Source organism: Scyliorhinus torazame, chromosome 7, assembly GCF_047496885.1.
Source record: "Scyliorhinus torazame isolate Kashiwa2021f chromosome 7, sScyTor2.1, whole genome shotgun sequence".
In the NCBI taxonomy this organism is placed as follows: Eukaryota; Metazoa; Chordata; class Chondrichthyes; order Carcharhiniformes; family Scyliorhinidae; genus Scyliorhinus; species Scyliorhinus torazame.
The window spans coordinates 91864810-91886966 of NC_092713.1; the positions used below are offsets into that span (position 1 = coordinate 91864810).

The following is a 22157-nucleotide window of genomic DNA, read 5'->3' on the forward strand; positions in this document are numbered from 1 at the left end:
CCCCTTGTCGCTACATGGGCATCATTGTAGCGGTTCTCCGCCTCATTGCGTGGCCTCCATATAGGCGTCATCAGCCACGATCGCAATGGGTAGCCCCTGTCGCCCAGCATCCAGCCCCTCAGCCGGGGATGGCGTCCCTCGTACATGCCGGGGATGGATGACCGCGACAACACGAATGAGTCGTGTACACTGCCTGGGTGACGGGCGCAGACGTGCAGGATCATCATGCGGTGGTCGCAGACCACCTGTACGTTCATCGAATAGGTCCCCTTCCTATTAGTGAACACGGCCCTGTTATCTGCAGGTGGCCGCACGGCGACGTGCATCCCATCGATCGCGCCCTGGACCATGGGGAACCCGGCCACGGCAGAGAAGCCCATGGCCCGGGCATCTTGGCTGGCCCGGTCCACGGGGAAGCGGATGTAGCGGTGCGCCATGGCATATAGGGCATCTGTCACTGCCCGGATGCACCGGTGCACCGATGTCTGCGATATGCCGGACAGGTCCCCACTCGGTGCCTGGAATGACCCTGTTGCATAAAAGTTCAGGGCCACCGTAACCTTGACGGACACGGGGTGAGGGTGTCCCCCGCCAGTGCCACGCGGTGACAGGTGTGCCAGCAGGTGGCAGATGTGTGCCACGGTTTCCCGGCTCATCCGGAGTCTCCTCCTGCATTCCCGGTCTGTGAGGTCCTGGTATGACTGCCGGGGCCGGTACACTCGGGGCGCCCTCGGGTGCCTCCGTTGCCGTGGGGCCGCGACGTCCTCCTCCCCCTCCTCGTCCTGTCGGTCAGGTGTCCCTCCAGCCTGGGCGGCTGCCGCCTGCCCCTCTGCGGCAGCCTGCGCCGCCTCTCTGGCACGCTCCTCCTCCTCCTCCTCATCCAGGGCAACATAGACATGAGCGGCTGCCACCACGGCGGCCAACATCGCTGGATGATCTGAAAACATGACGGCCTGGTGGGGGGGGGGAGGGGAACGACGACATATCATCATTGCCCATATCCCCTCCTCCCCCCAGCCAGGTGGCATGGACCGCATGGGTCCAACTGTTGGAGGCTGGCACCTGGCCAGGTGGACCAACTCACTTGCCCTCCCTTCCCCCTCCTCGGCACGGACCCCCCCAACCTCCACCCCAGCACGGACCCCCCCCCCCAACCCCCAACCTCCACCCCGGCACGGATCCCCCCCAACCTCCACCCCAGCACGGACCCCCCCCCAACCTCCACCCCAGCACGGACCCCCCCCAACCTCCACCCCAGCACGGACCCCCCCCAACCTCCACCCCGGCACGGACCCCCCCCCAACCTCCACCCCAGCACGGACCCCCCCCAACCTCCACCCCGGCACGGCACGGACCCCCCCCAACCTCCACCCCGGCACGGCACGGACCCCCCCCAACCTCCACCCCAGCACGGACCCCCCCCCCAACCTCCACCCCGGCACGGCACGGACCCCCCCCAACCTCCACCCCAGCACGGACCCCCCCCCAACCTCCACCCCAGCACGGACCCCCCCCCAACCCCCAACCTCCACCCCGGCACGGACCCCCCCCCCCAACCTCCACCCCGGCACGGACCCCCTCCCGGCACTCCCCCGGAGCCCAGCCTACTCTAACCACCTCCCCCCGCCCCGCACACACACACACACAACCCGAGACACACCTCTCCTCACGCAATCAGACTGCGGCCACGCCATTGCCTGCCCAGAGCCAACCCCCCAGGCCGTCACTCACCTCCACGCTGGTCGGCGTGAGCCTGGAGCACCGGGTCACGCCGATGAAAAGGAGGTTTGATTCACGTCGATGTGAACGGTCATCACGTCGACGGGACTTCGGCCCATCCGGAAGGGAGAATATCGGCAGGCCGAAAATCGGCTGCCTTACGCAAACCCGTGTCATTCTCCGCGGCAGCGGCGCCATTAACGCCCCGCCGACTTTTCTCCCTTCGGAGACTTCGGCAACCGGCGGGGGCGGGATTCACGGCGGCCAACGGCCATTCTCCGACCCTCTGGGGGGGTCGGAGAATGACGCCCCACATAGTTGATTAAATTTACAAGCAAAAGAGACTGCCAGACAATGCTGCAACTTTAGCAGCAGACTCCTAACTCGGTCACATTGCTGCATTTGTTTGGCAGAAAGCAGCCTGTAGCTACTCGTGCCTGGTCCTGCAACCCATACACTGACTGTAAAACTCCACAGGCTGCATAAAATTGAGTAAAATTGCCGATTTTTTCACATTGATTGGTCTTTCAGTGAGGGCAGGCGTACCTCTGACTTTTCACGCTGCCGACTTGGACGACAGAAGTGAATGTTCCATTGCCAAATTTGCAGATGACACAAAAATAGGTGGGAAGGTAAGTGGTGAGGATTACACAAAGAGTCCACAGAGGGATACAGACATGTTAAGTGAGTGGACAGAAACTTGGCAGATAAAATATAATGTAGAAAAATGTGAAATTATGTATTTTGGTAGGAATAATAAATGAGCTGAATATTATTTAATGGAGAAAGATTGCAGAAAACTGCAGCACAGGGATTTGGGCACCTCGTGCATAAATCACAAAACGCCAGAATGCAAGTTCAGCAAATAATTGTGAAGCAAAGGGAATGTTGGCCTTTATTTCAAAAGGAACGGAGTCTAAAAATAGGGAAAAAAGCAAATTACTGCAGATGCTGGAATCTGAAACCAAAATCTCAGCAGGTCTGCCAACATTGGTAGAGAGAGAAAAGAGCTAACGTTTCAAGTCCAGATGACCCTTTGTCAAAGCTATAATACAGAGAAAGTGGGAGATATTTTTACTGTGGGGTGAGGGAATGAAAGATGAGTCATAGCCATAGAAACCAAGGAAAAAGAGTGCTATTAGCAGTCCCCAGAAAGGATAAAAGGTGTGAAAGGCCAAACAGCAGAGAAACTAACACCAGAGGTTAAACTGTGACAGATGTAGATGTGGGGGGAGGGGGAAGCAAAGTGGAGAAAAGATCAGGAGAGGGGGGATAATATTGGGGGGGGGGGCAATATATATATATATTATATAAAGAAAGACAAGAAAAAAATAAAATGTAAAAGACAGTTAAAATGAAATGGGATGAAAACAAAGGGGTTGAGGTGGGGTAGAGCTAATCATCTGAAGTTGTTGAATTCGATGTTGAGACCGGAAGGCTGTAGCGTGCCTAACCGGAAGATGAGATGCCGTTCCTCTAGTTTCCGTTGAGCTTCACTGGAACATTGCAGCAGGCCAAGGACAGACATGTGGGCATGGGAGCAGGGTCTTGTGTTAAAATGGCAAGCAACGGGAAAGTTGGGGTCCTGAATGCGCACAGACCGAAGGTGCTCAGCAAAGCAATCACCCAGTCTACGTTTGGTCTCTCCGATATAGAGACCACATTGGGAGCAGTGAATGCAATAGACCAAATTGAAGGAGGTGCAAGTGAAACGCTGCTTAACCTGGAATGAGTGTTTTGGGCCTGGGATATTCAGTATGGAAGCCGTAAAGGGGCAGGTGTTACACCTTCTCTGATTGCATGGGAAGGTGCCATTGGTGATGGGAGAGGTGTTGGGTAGACTAGATTATCTCGAAGGGAAGGGTCTCTGCGGAATGCTGACAGAGGGAGTGAAGGGGAGATGTGTTTGGTGGTGGCATCACGCTGGAGTTGGCGAAAATGGCGGAGGATTATGCTTTGCACACGGAGGCTGATGGGATGAAATGTGAGAACGAGGGGGATTCTATCCTTGTTCTGGGAGGGAGGGGAGGGGCGAGGGTAGTGGCGTGGGAGGTGGACCGCACGCTGTTGAGGGCCCTGTCAACAACTGTAGGTGGGAAATCACGGTTGAGGAAGAAGGAACATATTTTCGAAGCAAAATAGGGAAGTCTTGTTAAAACTATACAAGGCACTATACCTGGAATACTGTGAACAGTTTTGGTCCCCTTATCAAAGGAAAGATATACTCACATTGTAGGCAGTCCAGAGAACTTTCACGAGGTTAACCCCAGCTATGGAGGAATTTTCTTATGAGGAGAGATTACACGGTCTGGACTCATTGGAGTTTAGAAGAATTAGAGGCAACCTTATTGAGACATGTAGACTTCTCGGGAGCTTGACAGGGTAGATGCTGAGAGGTTGTTTCCACTTGTGGGAAAGTCTAGGAACAGAGGGCATAATCTCAGAGTAAGGGCTATAGAGGCTGGGTCGTTAAGTATGTTCAAAGCTGAGATAGACAGATTTTTAATAATTAAGGGAATTAAGGGTTATGGGGATAAGGTGGTAAAGTGGAGGATTGTCATTTCTGATCAGTCATGATCTCATTGAATGGTGGAGCAGACTCGATTGGGCAAATGACCTGCTTCTGCTCCTACATCTTATGGTCCAATAATATCAAATTGTACACAAGGATGGCGGCAACCTCTCCCGACATAATTCATACGATTTAGTCGCGCATCAGGAGCGACATCTGCCTCCTCCCGAGACATAAATCTCTGCTCACCCATGTCACTGTCTCTACTAAGCTCCAAGTGTTTGCTGAAACTCAATGCATAGACTCAAAAGGTCAGCCATCAACCATGGAGTTTGAATCTGGACAATGATGGCTGGCATAGGATAGTAGGGTTTGATTTAGAAAATTCATCTTCTGGCTAGGCAACTCAAATCAAAGTGACTAATGAATACAACGGGCTGGATTCTCCGCCATCAGGATGCTCCGTTTTGCCAGCAGCCCGGGGGTTTCCTGACGGCGTGGGGCTGCCCCACAATGGGAAACCCCATTGACCATCCGGTGAAATGGAGCACCCGCCGGCGTGCTGAACCAGGGGTGGGATTCTCCGACCCCCTGCCGGGTCGGAGAATCGCCGGGGCTGGTGTGAATCCCGCCCCCGCCGGTTGCCGAATTCTCCGGCACCGGATATTCGGTGGGAGCGGGAATTGCGCGCGTCGGTTGGCGGGCCCCCCCCGGCGATTCTCCGGCCCGGATGGGCCGAAGTCCCGCTGCTGGAATGCCTGTCCCGCCGGCGTGGATTAAACCACCTCTCTTACCGGCGGGACATGGGGGCGCGGGCGGGCTCCGGGGTCCTGGGGGGGGGCGCGGGGCGATCTGGCCCCGGGGGTTGCCCCCACGGTGGCCTGGTCCGCGATCGGGGCCCACCGATCCGTGGGCGGGCCTGTGCCGTGGGGGCACTCTTTTCCTTCCGCCTTCGCCACGGTCTCCACCATGGCGGAGGCGGAAGAGACCCCCTCCACTGCGCATGCGCGGGGATGCCGTGAGCGGCCGCTGACGCTCCCGCGCATGCGCCACCCGGCAAAGTCATTTCCGCGCCAGCTGGCGGGGCACCAAAGGCCTTTCCCGCCAGCTGGCGGGGTGGAAATCAGTCCGGAGCGAGCCTAGCCCCTCAAGGTTAGGGCTCGGCCCCTCAAGATGTGGAGGATTCCGCACCTTTGGGGCGGCGTGATGCCGGACTGATTCGCGCCGGTTTTGGCGCCAGTCGGTGGACATCACCCCGATTACGGAGAATTCTGCCCCAGAAATCTGGCACGGCAGGTCAGAGAATCCAGCCCATGTATCTGATCGGCAGTATACATGAGACAGGTCGCAGAAGTCACAGGATTTTGATCTAAATGGGAGATATACATCAAGATAAAAGCAAATTACTGCGGATGCTGGAATCTGAAACAAAAACAGAAAACGCTTGAAACTTTCAGCTGGTTTGACAGCATCTGTGGAAAGAGAAGAGAGCTAACGTTTTGAGTCTGGATGACTCTTTGTCAGAGCTGGAGAGAACTGGTAATAGGATGAGATTTACACTATTGTGGGAGGGTAGGGGTGGAGTAGTGATGGAGGACCAGCAATAGGCGGAGGCTAGGAAGAGATTAACAAAGATGTCATGGACAAAAAGACAAAGGGAATGTAAATGGTGTTGATCATGGCTAAGAAGGGTGTTGATGGTCACACATTAAGAGATCTGAATGTGTTTTTTTTTAGAAAATATTTTATTAAGGTATTTATAATTTTAACACTTTTAAACAGAAAGATCCAACAAACACAAAAAAACTCACAATGACATAGCCATCTCCCCCCCAAGCACAGACTTTAACTTGTTCTAAATCATGGTCCATGTAACTACTCCATCTCACGGTCCTCCCTTCATTGGTTTTCCTCCCCTTATTCGTCACTTCCATGCCCCTCCCCCCAACCCCCCATTTTGCCGCCCCCGCCATTGCTGACAAACTCATTTTCCTTGAAGAAGTTGATGAACGGCTGCCACCTCCGAGTGAACCCCTGTAACGAACTCCGTAAGGCGAATTTGATTTTCTCCAACATTAGAAACCCCGCCATGTCGCCGACCCAAACCCCTGACTTTGGAAGCTCTGCGTCCCTCCATCCCAGCAGAATCTGTCTGCAGGCCACCAGGGAGGCAAAGGCCAAAAGGTCGAACTCTCTTTCCCCCCTGGGCTCCCGGATCTTCCGACATTCCAAATATTGCCACCTCTGGACTCGGAGTCACCCTCCCTTCCAGGACCTCAGACACGACATCCGTGAATCCCTGCCAAAAGCCCCTCAACCTCCGACACGCCCAGAACATGTGCACAGGATTCGCAGGACCCCTCCACCCCCACACCACCCACACCTGTACTCCACTTCCTCAAAAAACCTGCTCATCCGAGCCAAGTCATATGAGCCCTGTGGACAACTTTAAATTGGATCAGGCGAAGCCTGGCATACGACGAGGATGCATTGACTCTCCTCAGGGCCTCCTCCCATAGCCCAACTTCCAACACCCCCCCCCCCCCCAATCCTCCTCCCACTTCCTCTTCACTCCCCTATTGAAACCCATTCCCACTCCATCAGCTCCTTATATATTTCTGAGACCTTCCCCTTCCCAACTCCTGTTTTGGACATCACCTTGTCCTGTAGCCCCCCTTAGTGGGAGTTACAGGAAGCCCGGAACTTGCCTCTGAACAAAGTCCCGCATTTGCAAGTAGCAGAACCCATTCCCACCCGGCAACTCAACCTCCTCCTCTGGCTCCTCCAAACTGGGGAAGCCCCCCTCAATAAAAAGATCTCCGAATCTCTCGATCCTTGCCCGCTGCCACTTCCTAAAGCCCCCGTCCAGTCCCCCTGGAGCGAACCGGTGGTTAGCACATATCGGTGACCATACCGACGCCCCCTCCTGTCCTATGTGCTGCCTCCATTGTCCTCACACCCTCAGGGCTACCAGCGAGAACGGCAGAAGTGCAGTCAACAAAGCCTTCAGGCTCGTGCCTTGGCAAGATGCCGCCTCTACCCGCTCCCACACCGACCCCTCCCCCACTACCCACTTCCTAACCATCGATATGTTAGCCGCCCAGTAATAGTTGATAAAGTTCGGAAAGGCCAGCCCCTCCTCCCCGCGCCTCCGCTCAATTAGGACCTTCTTCACCCGCGGGGCTTTCCCGTCCCAAATAAAACCCGAGATCGTCGTATTAATCTTCCGAAAAAACGACTATGGGATGAAAATTGGGAGACATTGAAAAACGAACAGCAATCTCGGGAGGACTGTAATTTTCACAGTCTGTACCCTCCCCACCAAGGACAGTGGGAGCACGTCACACTTTCAGAACTCCCCTTTCATCTGCTCTATTAATCTGCCCAAATTTAATTTGTGAAGCTGACCCCAGTCCCATGCCACTCAAAAATCTAGGTACCTAAAGCTCCCTCCCACCACCTTGAACGGCATCTCCCCCAATCTCCTCTCCTGCCCCCTTGCTTGAATCGCAAAAACCTTGCTCTTGCCCATTTTATAACCTGAGAACCGGCCAAATTCCTCCAGTATCCCCATAATCCCCCTCAATGAGTCCATTATATAAAGGATCAGATCGTCTGCATAGAGTAAGACCCTGTGTTCCACCCCCCCTCGCACTACCTCCCGCCAAACATTTGATGTTCGCAGCGCCATTGCCAAAGGCTCAATGGCCAGGGCTAATAGTAGTTGGGGAGAGTGGACATCCCTGTCTTCTCCCTCGACACAGGCTAAAACATTCCGACTGCACCCGATTCGTCCTTACATTTGCAACCGGGGCCTGGTGAAGCAACCGGACCCAATCCACAAATCCCTGCCCGACCCAAATCTTCCCAGGACCTCCCGCAAATATTTCCACTCCACCCAATCAAAGTCCTTTTCTGCATCCATGGCCACCACCACCTCAACCTCGCGCTCCTCCGCAGGCATCATTCTTACATTAAGGAGCCTAATGTTGGTCGCTAGATGTTGCCCCTTAACAAACCCTGTCTAGTCCTCACCTATCACCCCTGGGACGCAGTCCTCGATCCGTGTGGCCAGGATCTTTGCAAACAATTTTGCATCCACATTTAGCAGGGAGATTGGCCTATACGACCCACAGCTTTTCGGATCTTTATCTTGTTTTCAAGATAAGGGAAATCGATGCCTGCGATAACGTTGGGGGAGCACTCCCACTCCTTTGACTCATTGCAAGCCTTTACCAAAAGCAGCCCAGCAACCTGGAAAACGTCTTATCAAACTCCACTGGATATCTGTCCGGTCCCAGGGCTTTGCCTGATTGCATCGCCCCCAACCTCACTATTTCCTCCCCGAGCCCGATTGGGGCACCAAGACTCTCCACCAACTCCTCGGGAACTCCAGCTCCCCCCAAAATCATTTCATCCCCTCCTGCCCAGCTGGGGGGTTCTGATTTACACAACTTGCTATAAAACTCCCAAAACACATCATTCAACCCCGCCGGGTCCAGAACCACCTTCCCCCCCGGTGTCCCTCACTGTCCCAATCTCTCTTGCCACCTCCTGTTTTCGCAACTGATGCGCCAGCATCTTACTAGCATTCTCCCCATATTCATAGTCTGCCCCCCTTACCCTCCTCAGCTGCCCCACCGCCTTACCTGTGGACAGGAGCCCACATTCTAGGTGCAGTCTTTGACGCTCTTTCAAAAGCCCGTCTCCTGTCCACCTGCAGAATTTCGTCCACCGGCAGAATTTCACCCACCTGTCTAACTCCGCCCACTCCACCTTCTCCTTATGGGCCCGAATTGAGATGAATTCTCCCGTTAACCGCCTTCATTGCCTCGCAGTCCACCCCCACCGACACATCACCCATATCATTGCTCTTAATGTATCCCCGAATGGCCTCCCTCACCCGCTCACACACCTCCTCCTCCACTAATAGCCCTACATCCAACCTCTAATGCGGGCGCTGGCCCTTTCCTTTATCACTAGCAAGCCCAACCAGTGCGGGGCATGTTCTGACACCACTATTGCTGAATATTCAGCATCTACCACCTCTGCCAGCAGCGTTTTGTCCATCACAAAGAAGTCTATCCGGGAATACACCTTATGCACATGGGAACAAAACAAAAATTCCTTACCTCTCGGCCTCCCAAACCTCCATGGATTGAACCCCCACCCCCCGTATGCTCCATGAACCCCCGGAGCTCCTTCGCCATAACTGATACCTTCCCAGACCTAGAACTCGACCGGTCCAGCCTTGGATACAGGGCAGTACTAAAATCCCCTCCCATGGGGCGCGATTCTCCGACCCCCCCACCGGGTTGGAGAATCGCCGGGGGCTGGGTGAATCTCGCCCCCGCCGTGTCCCGAATTCTCCGCCACCAGAGATTCGGCGGGTTGGGAATCGCGCCGCGCCGGTTGGCGGAAATCGCGCCGGTCAGAGAGCCCACCCCCGGCGATTCTCCGGTCCGCAATGGGCCGAAGTCCCGCCGCTGTCATCCCACGCCAGCCGGCGTGGATTGAATCACCTTTCGAACGGCGGGACAAGGCGGCGCGGGCGGGCTCCGGGGTCCTGGGGGGGGGGGGGGGGGGGGGGGGGGGGCGTGGGGCGATCTGGCCCTCGATGCGAATCTAGGTCCGGAATTTTCCCCAGCACCCGCCTCATAAATTCCACGTCGTCCCAGTTCGGGGCATATATATTCACCAACACCACAGCCATTCCCTCCAGTTTCCTACTAAACATAACATAACGCCACCCGCTTATTAACCAAAATTGCCATCCCCCCTCATTTTGAAGTCTAACCCCGAATCACTTCCCCAACCCATCCCTTCCTTAGCCTAATCTGGTCCCCCACCTTCAGATGTGTCTCCTGCAGCATGGCCACATCCACGTTCAGTTGCCTCAAGTGTGCGAACACACAGGCCCATTTGACTGGCCCATTCAGTCCCCGAACGTTCCACGTCACCAGTCTGGTTGGGATGTACTCGTCCCCCCCTCCCCTGCCAGCAACCCGGAAAACGTCTTATAAAACTCCACCGGATATCCGTTCGGACCCAGGGCTTTGCCCGATTGCATCGCCCCCAACCCCACTATTACCTCCCCGAGCCCGATTGGGGCACTAAGACCCTCCACCCAGGTCCCTCTGCACAGCAACATCTGGCAATTCTTTTTACCATTTACGCAGTTAGGTTGGAGAAACTGGGTCTGTTCTCCTTAAAGCCAAGAGGATTGAGAATGATTTGATAGAATTTTCAAACTCATGAGAGGTCTGGACAGAGTAGTTAGGGAAGGTAGTTAGGGAGAAACTGTCTTTATTGGCAACGGGTCGAGAACCCAAAGATTTCAATTTAAGGTGAATGGCAAAAAAAATCAAGGTGATATCTGGAAAAGCTTTTTATATAGTGAGCAGTTAGGATTTGGCACGTACTCCTGAGAGTGTAATGGAGGCAGATACAATTGTGACTTTCAAAACGGAATCGCTTATTTACCTGAAGAGAAAAAAATTGCAAGGCTAAGAGCTAAGAGTGGGGTAAGAGTGGCTGAGTTTCTCTTGTAGAATACCAGCATGGACATGACATGCTGAATAGCCTCCCCCTGTGCTGGAACCAATAAATCTATAGTTCTATGAATATTGACCATGGATTGAGTTTTAACAATTTAAAAACACATAAAGGTTTCAGGCCTCTGGAAATACTGCATGCAACAATTCTCTGACTCCAATTTTTTTCATTTGCATACATTTCCCACATTGAATGTGGCAGTCATTAATTAACCTTAACGTGTTAATGTCCCCAAATCTTAAAAATGCAGGAATATATTCTCAACCCACTAATTAACACCAAGGGTAACTCAGAGGATATCTTCCATTTTTACGTTTTGACTGGCATGAGAGTTTGGAATTTAATTTGTGCTTGTTTTGAGTTACATTGCAGCTTGTATTTACTTCTGAATTAACCCTATAACCAGCTCTACAAGAATTTATAAAAGATGCTAATTAATGATGCCATCCATGCATTAAAAATATATTTTTTAAACAATTAAAACGAACACCACTCAAAGGACAACCTTTAGTGTTGTGGTGATTTTACTGCCTCAAAGAATAAGCAGTTCCAAACCATATAATGCACCACCTGTCACTGTGCCATTCTCCTGTGGAGATTCCTTGTGCATCACATTCACTGAAGTATCAATGACCACCCATTCCCAATTTCTATTCATTAAAATTCATAGAACATTGTTAAGGTTTTATGTGAAGTACTCCCCCTACTGTATATCCTGAATTGGGAAAGTGGTTTTTGGTAGAATTTCCCATTCATAATGCATTGAATCACCATTTAATGGAGAAGTTCTGTTTTCAGGTTGTGTCTAACCAGCACTTTTAAAGCATAAAATGGAGAAAAAAGCTGTCAATAAGAGGCATTCAATATCCAAGATTTTCCCATGAATACCATCTGATTTGTGCGCAATATTATGTTGGGCAGGTACATGGATTCCTACTCCCTTTTGCTCCCACCCAAATTTCTGCCAGAAAATATTTGGCACACTGTAAATGCCTCTGATTTAAAATGGATCAGTGTATTTAAATAAGGCAAGCATAAGATGATGCCTGATACACTAGGTACATTTTCTGGCATTACCCATTTGGTGTAATTACACACATATAGAAAATGCAGTGTTGCTCAGTACTTGAAATAAATATTAAATGACTCAGCAGTTCTAAAGAATTAATTGAAATTTTATTCCCTAAATAACTTGTGCACTGGATTTCTTGGAGGTTTCTCATGCATTTGCTTAATTCTGGCAGATACCCCATTGTCATCTTGATATCAAGCTGTTTAAATCATTTTATCACAATGAGGAAGAGATGATTGCAAATGACAGAAATGGTAAGTAGAGCATATTCTTGGAATGGCTCCTCTTACCTTGTCTGACTTGGTACGGCTATTAAATGTTATGCAGCTTTAAATGGCTGTACTCCAAATGTTAGAATTAGCACTGACTGCCCTGGCTATACCCTTCATCTTCTTTGCTACCATTGTAGGACTGGATACTAGCTACTAGGTGACGGATGGTGAATGGTTATTTGAACAACTTGGCCTTTCCTGCATCCCGGATGCAACACAATTAAGATAGGAAATCCATAGTTTAAGAAACTGAGGACATGAATCTGCATTCTGCAAAGTGGAGCACACGCTGTGCCACCATGTCCTCTGGTGGCTTTAACTTTAAATGTAAATTTCAATAACTTGTATGCCAGAAGCACATATCATACCCTGGATGAACAAACTGGCTTCATACAACCTGTTCTATGGCTTCTGTGAATGACTGCATTACGATAGTGATATGTTGTGCCAATGAAATGGACAGATGATTTTGCAGCACTGCATGCAATGTATTGCAGTGCTAATATACACATGTATTTTCAATTAAATTCTAAAAAGTCAAGAATTTGTGTTACCTGTTATCACTTAAATTTAACACTTTCAGTTTCTGCATCTGTCCAATCTCTTCAGGCAACCTTTCCAGTTTGTTCGAACGCAAAGACATAACAGTCACATTTTTACAACTTCCAATCTGTATTAAAAATATATCAGGAAGAGATTGCATTATAATACCGATGAAACCTGCTGAGTTATGTTTCAAAGTGCACATCCCTTTCAGTACAACAGCAATTGAGACTATTTGTAATGAGAATAAGATCTCTCTTTTAAAGGATCACTACACAAATTCAAAATCACAATGCATCACAATTATAGCTATAATCTGATAATAATTGTTCACATTGCTATCTCCACAATTATAATTATCCAAATAAGATTGCCCTTAATTAATCAGTACTATTATTCCAATGCATGAGGCTCATGCATCCATATTAGACCATTTATTGACATTTAGGAACTCAAATGTGACACAGAATTTCAAAATAATAAGAAGCACAGAGCTTTGCTGAAAGTATGACTCTATCTATGGCCCTCAGTGGAATTGTTATTTTGTGTATTTTTGACTTTCCAAACATGGGATGCCCAAAATATGATGCTATTTCCCCTCCCTTTTTTGCTTCCAAGTGAGAGAAAGACAATAAATACGACTGGGGCTAGTGTTATCTATACGAGAAATGAACTGTGGACATTGCTGGGGGTAATGGTATTTAACAGTTTCCTTTAAATTCCTTCCTGTGGGGAATTTCTTGATCTCAATTTAGCAAAGATTTGCAGTAATCTTGCAATCAGAAGCTCACAATTTGGGAACCTGCAGAGACCTAAAGTGGTTACAGTATAAGCAGCTATGTTACTGGACTAGTTATCAAGAGGCTGGGACTAATTATCATGGATCTGATAAATCCCAACATGGCAGCTGATGCTAATTATCACGGACATGATCTTAAATACTACCATGGCAGCTGAGGAATTTAAATCCCGCAAATTAAGTAAATCTCGAATTAAAAAGTTAGCATTGATGAGAGCATGAAACTATTGGATTGTTACAAATACTCATCTGGTTCACGAATGCCCTTCATGGTGTTTTTGCAATGCGGTTGACTCCAAACTGCCTCTGAAAAGGCCCAGCAAGCCACTCAGTTGTATTAAAGTGTAGCAAAAAAAAATTAAGAATAATAAAACAGGGTGGAAAACCTGGTATTGACCTAGACACCAGAAAGGACAAAGGCCAACCCAGCCCAGCAACCCTACAAAGCAACATCTGGGAATATGCGCAGACATTGGAAGAGCTGCCCCACATGCTAGCCAAGCAGTAGTGTGACATAATCAAACTCAAAGAATCATACTTTTCAGGTAGGTTCCATGGCTCCTAGCAGCGACCCTTCTAATTGCAGGTCTGAAAGTTCAGTCAGGAAGACATCAAGACAGCTCGTTGGGAATCGTGTGCACACCTGCAAAGATATATTTTCATGCTGGCACACCAGCTGCACAATTGATGGAATGGAAGCCTATGAAATTCACAAATACCCCTGACTGATCTGAGAGTGCACGGATTGTCATGTATGTGCAGTCAATGACACGCTACATCTGTGGGAAGCTAACCAGGGATGCAAACTTGGGTACCCCACTCAATCTGACTGGAAATGTCATAGATGAAATTGGCATAATTGCCAACCTGGTAAATGACCCAGTCTCCTGTCTTAGGAATTTATGATCTACCAACTGCGAGATCCTGAATATATCAACCAGCAGAGCCCTGGAAGAATCCAGAGAATTATGGTCTTTTTACAGCCACAGGTAACACATTCCGTCAGGTTTATCTGGCAATAAGGCTGCTTTAGGAAGCTCGAGATGTCTACCATCACCTGACTTGACAATCTGAGCCTCCGGCTGTTCAAACATGTCTCAGCTACACACTCTGTGTTGTGAGTACTGCTTCCTGTGAGCTACACCTCTCTACTCCTCCACTCTTTGCGTTGTCCAGCTCGGGTGTGAACCTGATTTTCATGAATTAGAACAAATTTAAATATAATTAAATGGCTTTATGCCATAGCGTCCACCAACAACGTATCCTCTACCCCTGGCAGCATGACATCGCACTGGCACGAATCACTACTGGTTTGCAAAATGATGAACATGCTATGGCACGGTTGTGTCTGGAGGCCTGGGCATTGAGGGCCAAGGCTGGGCATTGCTCCGACACATTGCCGGTGTCTCCTGGCAGTGCCGCGAGCAGCGCCAAGTGGACAATGCCAAATGGGCGCATAAAGGGCGCTCTGACAGTGTAGGTGAACACTCCTTCAATGTGGGAGAGGGGATTCCTCTTATGTGTGGGAGGGGGGGGGAGGGAATGGGAGAGCCTGATGATGGCAAGGGGGAAGGAGGGGAAAGAGGGGAGAGCTCCGATGCCTGCAAGGTGCAGGGCGTGATGGCTGTGAAGGGGAGAGTGCCCGCAATACTTCTGTGGTGTGCAGGGAAGAGGGTGGAAGAGTGCCTCCTGAAACATTCATTGTGGAGGGGTGGCCAGGAACGCCCTGATGCTTGTGGGGGTGGTCCTCCATGTCCATGAGGATTTGGGGGCGATATTTTAAATGTAGTTCGGGGCACCTTTTAAAGGTGGCGCACTGCTCACTTTGCAGCCAGCCATGCCGGCTCTATCAGGCTCCACCTCACTAGAGCAATGGCATAAACCACAAAGTGCCAGAAAATCTTGTCTGAAAACTTGGCACCGTTTCTAGGGAGAAACATGCCGGTTTTCAGTCATAGCCTGACACTCACAAATATTGGGAAAATTCCGATCTCTGTATTTGCATATTTCCAAGATTGATTCAACTCCTTCAACTGCTGTTGTGTTTTTGTTTTGCTTTCAGTTGCAAGTTTCATGAAGCCCAGGAATGTGAAACTTAAAAATGTGGTAAACATTTCTCCAATCAAATGAGGAGCATATGTAAATAGGTGCTCCACCCCTCCCTTCACTATCCCCCTCCACTTATCTGAAGCCCTTAACGCAATGGCCAAAGGCTCTATCGCCAATGCAAACATGAGAGGGGACAAAGGCCACCCCTTCCTCATTACCCTATTTAATTGGAAGTACCCCGAGTTCATGGTATTGGTGTGAACACTAGCTGTTGGGGACTTGTGCAACAGTTGTATCCAAACACAAATATGGGTCAAAACCCAAAGTTCTCCAAGACTGCAAAGAGATACCCCTATTGTACCCTATCGAATGCCTCATTGGCATCTAATGCAATGATTACCTCTGGAACAGGCCCCTCAGTCGGGAAGGCACAACATTTAGCAATCGTCACATATTAGACGACAACTGCCGGCCTTTGACAAAACCTGTCTGATCTTTCCTGAAAACTTGAGGAAGACATGGGGCATAATCTAACTAAAAAAAAAAGTATTTTCTTGGCGGGATTAGCAGCGTCGTTCCCTACATTAAGGAGCTCCAACGAGCGGGGTTCCTCAGTGCAGGATGAGATCAGGACACCGTTTTTAAATGGCGCCCGGCTCTCTCGAAACCTGAGGCAACCTCCGACACTCGAAACGCCCAAACTCATCTGTTGGAAGTCCTCCAGCAGTGCCAGGGTGCCACCATGCCCAGGGGTCGACCATCCACGCCCCTTTAATCGCCTGGGAGACCCTCCCCCACCGGCCTGTGAGACCCCCCTCCGGTACGTTAAGCCTAGTGCCCGTTGAGGAGACCCCAGCCGGCACAGTTCAGTACTGGTCCCCAAAATGGGGACCAGGCTTAACGGTACCTGGATGGGTGTCCCAGGCGATCGGAGGGCACCGGATGGTCGGCCTCCGGGTATGGTAGCATGGGCAAATGCCAGCCTGGCATCCTGGCATGAATGGTGCCATCTAACATTCCAGGGGACTAGTCTCATTGGGGTCTCTCACTCCCCCTCCCTCTCAAGCCTGCCTTTTCCATCACAAGGGATTATTCCCCCTTTTTCCAAGTTCCTAGAATCGAGGCCCACCCAAGGTGGCCACCAGCTCCTCCTATGGGCAAAGAAAACCCCCTGGTCACCATGAACAATCTACTCTTTACCGACCCCCTTATCTTCCCCTAATTTAGACACCTGCCAGCTATCGCCCAACGAACAATGCTCTCTCATTACCACCCCCTTCCCCCTACCAAACTCTCGGCTCAAGGAGACCTGTCCAAACAGGTCCAACAGGTCGCTGCCCTCCCCCCACCTCACTCTCACTCACTAGCTAACATCTAATTGCTAGTGGGGTCCCACAGCCAAAGAACAAAGCCAAGAGATAGAAACTCCCCCCCCCCCCCCCCCCCCCCCCCCCACCCACCCACACACGCACTACAAAGGAATAATCAAAACCAAATCATCTTGGGCCATATATTATCAACATTACTGCCTTAATCATTACCCCAAACCTCTTTGGCCCACCCATCAGTCCCCCAACACTCCAATACAGAACAATAAGAACCACTTAACCAAACATTCACACAAAAATATTAAAACATCCCCCAACAATACAATCCCATCAACACCCATTAAAGTCCCACTCAGTTCAGTCCAAATCCCAGGGCCTTATTCCTATCCTCCACCACCAGCAGCTCAGATTCCAATGAGGCAATTTGGTCGCAAAGTCACAACAAGGTCTCCTCCACTTCCTTCAGCTCCTCTCCATGGTCCTTCACCGCCTCCATGGTCCTTCCCAAACTCTCTCTTATCGGGCCCAGCGCGTCCTCAACGGAACTTTTGAGGGTCTCCATCATCTCCCTTCCTTGCTTTTCAAAGTGCCTGCCAAATTGTCTCTCGAACTTCAGTGCCATTACCTCCGTCAGCGGTTCTACCGTGATACGCACGGCCCACCTAACGAGGTCGCCTCTGACACCTTTACTCCCAACGAGCCTCACACCTTCTCCGTCTCCGCTGAAGGACTACCACTCATACCCTTCTTTCCAATCTACAAGCATTTAGAGAGGCAAGGACTGATTCGGGGCAGTCAGCATGGCTTTGTGCGTGGAAAATCATGTCTCACAAATTTGATTGAGTTTTTTGAGGGAGTGACCAAGAAGGTAGATGAGGGCAGTGCAGTAGACGTTGTCTACATGGACTTTAGCAAAGCCTTTGACAAGGTACCGCATGGTAGGTTGTTGCAGAAGGTTAAAGCTCACGGGATCCAGGGTGAGGTTGCCAATTGGATTCAAAATTGGCTGGACGACAGAAGGCAGAGGGTGGTTGTAGAGGGTTGTTTTTCAAACTGGAGGCCTGTGACCAGTGGTGTGCCTCAGGGATCGGTGCTGGGTCCACTGTTATTTGTGATTTATATTAATGATTTGGATGAGAATTTAGGAGGCATGGTTAGTAAGTTTGCCGATGACACCAAGATTGGTGGCACAGTGGATAGTGAAGAAGGTTATCTAGGATTGCAACGGGATCTTGATCAATTAGGCCAGTGGGCCGACGAATGGCAGATGGAGTTTAATTTAGATAAATGTGAGGTGATGCATTTTGGCAGATCGAATCAGGCCAGGACCTACTCAGTTAATGGTATGGCATTGGGGAGAGTTATAGAACAAAGAGATCTAGGAGTACAGGTTCATAGCTCCTTGAAGGTGGAGTCACAGGTGGACAGGGTGGTGAAGAAGGCATTCGGCATGCTTGGTTTCATTGGTCAGAACATTGAATACAGGAGTTGGGACGTCTTGTTGAAGTTGTACAAGATATTGATACGGCCACACTTGGAATACTGTGTGCAGTTCTGGTCACCCTATTATAGAAAGGATATTATTAAACTAGAAAGAGTGCAGAAAAGATTTACTAGGATGTTGCCGGGACTTGATGGTTTGAGTTATAAGGAGAGGCTGGATAGACTGGGACTTTTTTCCCTGGAGCGTAGGAGGCTTAGGGGTGATCTTATAGAGGTCTATAAAATAATGAGGGGCATAGATAAGGTGGATAGTCAACATCTTTTCCCAAAGGTAGGGGAGTCTAAAACTAGAGGGCATAGGTTTAAGGTGAGAGGGGAGAGATTCAGAAGGGCCCAGAGGGGCAATTTCTTCACTCAGAGGGTAGTGAGTGTCTGGAATGGGCTGCCAGAGGTAGTAGTAGAGGCGGGTACAATTGTGTCTTTCAAAAAGCATTTAGATAGTTACATGGGTAAGATGGGTATAGAGGGTTATGGGCCAAGTGCGGGCAACTGGGACTAGCTTAATGGTAAAAACTGGGCGGCATGGACTGGTTGGGCCGAAGGGCCTGTTTCCATGCTGTAAACTTCTATGATTCTATGATTCTATAATCCTTTTCACGGCTTTCAACATTTTCTCACATAATACAGTTAGATGGGTTGGGTTTGTCAACCAAATTCCCCCGGTCTGGGCTAAAAGTACGAAAAACATCAAGGACTCTGGCAGGAGCTACCTTTTGAGTGACCTTCTCCTACATGCCGCCACTGGAAGTCACCTCGGCCTCTATTTAACGACACTCTTGTGCTTCTCGCCATTAATGGCTATTTCACCGCCTGATTCACCAGACTCGTGCCTCAGCGTCTTGCCTTTAACAAGGGGGAGCTGCTTTTATGCGCTCCCTCACCTCTCCCAGTCAACACACAAGCATAGTAGCATGCAAGTCTGCTGCTCACTTTAGCAATGCCGACCTGGCCAGGCTTTTCAACGCTGTTGATGCGAGACAGGACAAACTATTCCCCCGAGGGGGTCAGAAGACCAGCAACAGGATCATCTATACTGCCTGGGAAACAGAGGCAGCAGCTGTCAGTGCGGGCAGCATGACCAAGAGGACCAGCATCCAATATTGGAAAAAGACCAATAACATCTACCGAGCTACAAGGGTAAATTACCACCTCTCTCCTGGCATCAGTTCCGCCTGCCAACCCTCAAATTCCCAACCCGCTCCCCACAACCCCAACAAACCACTGGCTGACGCCTCGCACCATCCCCACATCTGATCTTCGTGCTTGTTCCTGAGCACGCTCAGCATCCACCAACACTACACCTTCATGAATAGTTGAGGTGCCCACACATGCCACCTGCTATAGAACCCCCTGATCCATCAAGCACTCGGCTCACAAGGCACTCTCCTTGGCCCCGCAGGAGAAGATAGCCCATAATAAGCGGGAAATGGCCAGGATACAGACCAGAGTACCAGAGATCTGAGTACTCACCCCCTGTGAGGAACAGGCCCTGGAGCTCTCGGGGCTGGCTGAGGAGAGAGCGGTCACCAACAGCGAGGTTGGCCTGCGCCACAGAGGTGAGGATCCACTGCCCCTTCACCCAGATGACCTGTCTCAAGTGAGTTCATGTCAGACAAAATGATCCTCCCCTCTCACTGACCACATGTCCATTCATTTGCAGGATCTCCATCTGATCGGGCTGGAACAATCGTAGTTGTTTCCCCCCCACCCCCTGTGAAAATCCCCTAGTTGCCACACTACGGCACCTGTTCGGGTATGCTGAGGGAGAATTCAGAATATCCACTTCACCTTAGAAGCATATCTTTCGGGACATGTGGGAGGAAACTGGAGCACCCAGAGGACCAACGCAGACACAGGGAGAAGGTGCAGACTCCGCACAGACAGTGACCCAAACCGGTATCGAACCTAGGTCCCTGGCTCTGTGAAGCAACAGTACCAACCACAATGCTACTGTGCCGCTCATATCTCGGAGGCGAGCTCTGAGGAGACCACCATCAAGGTGTCACAGCTATCATCCCCATCTTGCACCAGATCAGAGACACACATTTCAGTGGACAACATTAGTGGACAGGCCTCTGGGGCACAATCTGGTGAGCACCACACAGCTGCTGATGCACATCAGGTCGAGGCAAGAACATCCAAGGGAGACAGCAGTCGGATGTCTGCTGAGAGCTGTGTCCCAGAGGCAGATGGACATGCTGAGGCCCTGCAGAGCATGGCCCAGTCATGGAGGACCATCGCTGAGGGCGTCAACATCATGGCACAGACAATGGGGAGCCTCTAGGACCGGTAGCGCCAGATGACGCAGAGACCTCTGAAGCTCATTGCAATAGCCCCTCTGTCCCATGGAGTCCCCCAGGGCCCTACACGCAGCATCAGGGAGGGGAAAGCACTGGAGGCCAACCCTGGGCCTGCCACCAAGTGGCCGAGGGCGGTCTCCAGTTCTTCTGAATTCACCCCTCCTGACACCGGCGCATTTCAACCGCAGCGGGCTGAACAGGTGGCACGGCAAAGCCTATGACACCGATATGTCGGGTGGACCCTCCGGCTCCAGGCCCTCCTTTGGATGCCCCCAAGAGCATCAAAGGCCACTGGGCGTGAATAGCAGAAGGCTACCTCCATCTCTGATATGCATCCTGGGGACACACCTAGACATAGCAGTAGACCCTGTGAAATCAAGAAGATTGAGGGCGCCTTGGGGTGGGGAGGGGGGCACTATCTGGAGCTAGGGGAAATAGAAATGCCAAATGTTCACTATTAAAAACATGGTACACCTGATACATGTAAAGCCTCTGTCACATTAATCTACACAACGGGCCTGCCTGCACCCGAACCCACATTGCCCTCCGCTCCCACCTACTTCCCGCTCTCGATGCAGACCCCATTCAGGAGATGGGTGTGAACGCTATTTGGCTATAGCTTGTAATATACCGCACAAGTCCCTGCTCAAGCCCTGGAATAATCTGGTGTCATAGGCGGACTGTGGTGACCTTCACAGCCATTGGGAAAGGGATGCCAAGTCCATGGGGATATGGTACAGGTGTCGCACTGTCTCTTTGTTGAGACGGAGTTTCCTGTGGCTCATGCTGTCTGTCATCTCCTCGAAAGACAAACATAGCCTGTATACCTTGGGCCATTGCAGAGGTCCCCCTCTGGGTTCCTCCTTGGCCTGATGGATGACCGGGTCTTCAGGGTGTCCGGCAGTTGCCAGCACATGTGTTAACCTCTCAACGCTGCTGCCTTCTCCGGCGTCTTGGCCACCTGGGCTGCTACCAGCACCACGAGGGCATCCTCTGCGGCACCGACACCACCATCCATTTTGGTCTCTGTAAGGAATTGGAGAAGGCAATAGATTGCCAATCAGTTTGGGCTTCCACCCCGGGACCCTCAAATCACCCAATCCTGCCCCACACTTAAGTGTCCCGCCGTATCTCAGAGTGCCGTCCACCAAGCTAGTTGTGCTGGGAAACCTTGGTCTGCACACTCAACCCCGGCCACAGCAGGAGCCCCGAGACCCCTGACCCTAGAGCCCTGCCACGAACATTAAGGAGACCGTGCTCTGGTATCCTCCCCTGATCTACACACTCACCCTTTGGGCGCGAGGATATCCTCAGTGCTGAAGCCCAGCTCTTGAGTGTTTGGTTGTTGGCTGCTGCCTCGATGGTGCTGATGCTTCTAGAGTTCCGGCAAAGTGTTGAGGCTTCAAAGTTTGGTTGAAATGTGATGCAATAATCATCCTCTGAGACATGGCGTGTGATGTGTTGGGTGCTCTTGATCCGTGGAACACATACAGGCCACCAACACT

General features: G+C 50.8%; 1 protein-coding gene across 10 annotated transcripts in view; it reads right to left on the reverse strand.

Annotated features, from left to right (window-relative positions):
• The window catches only part of lrrc7 (leucine rich repeat containing 7), an 895132-nt gene that overhangs the window by 228150 nt on the left and 644825 nt on the right, over positions 1-22157 (reverse strand). For all 10 annotated transcript variants that reach the window (XM_072511053.1, XM_072511057.1, XM_072511054.1 and 7 more), the window contains one exon: positions 12685-12800. In XM_072511053.1, coding sequence (XP_072367154.1) covers positions 12685-12800 — 116 coding nt within the window. The remainder of the gene's footprint in view (positions 1-12684; positions 12801-22157) is intronic.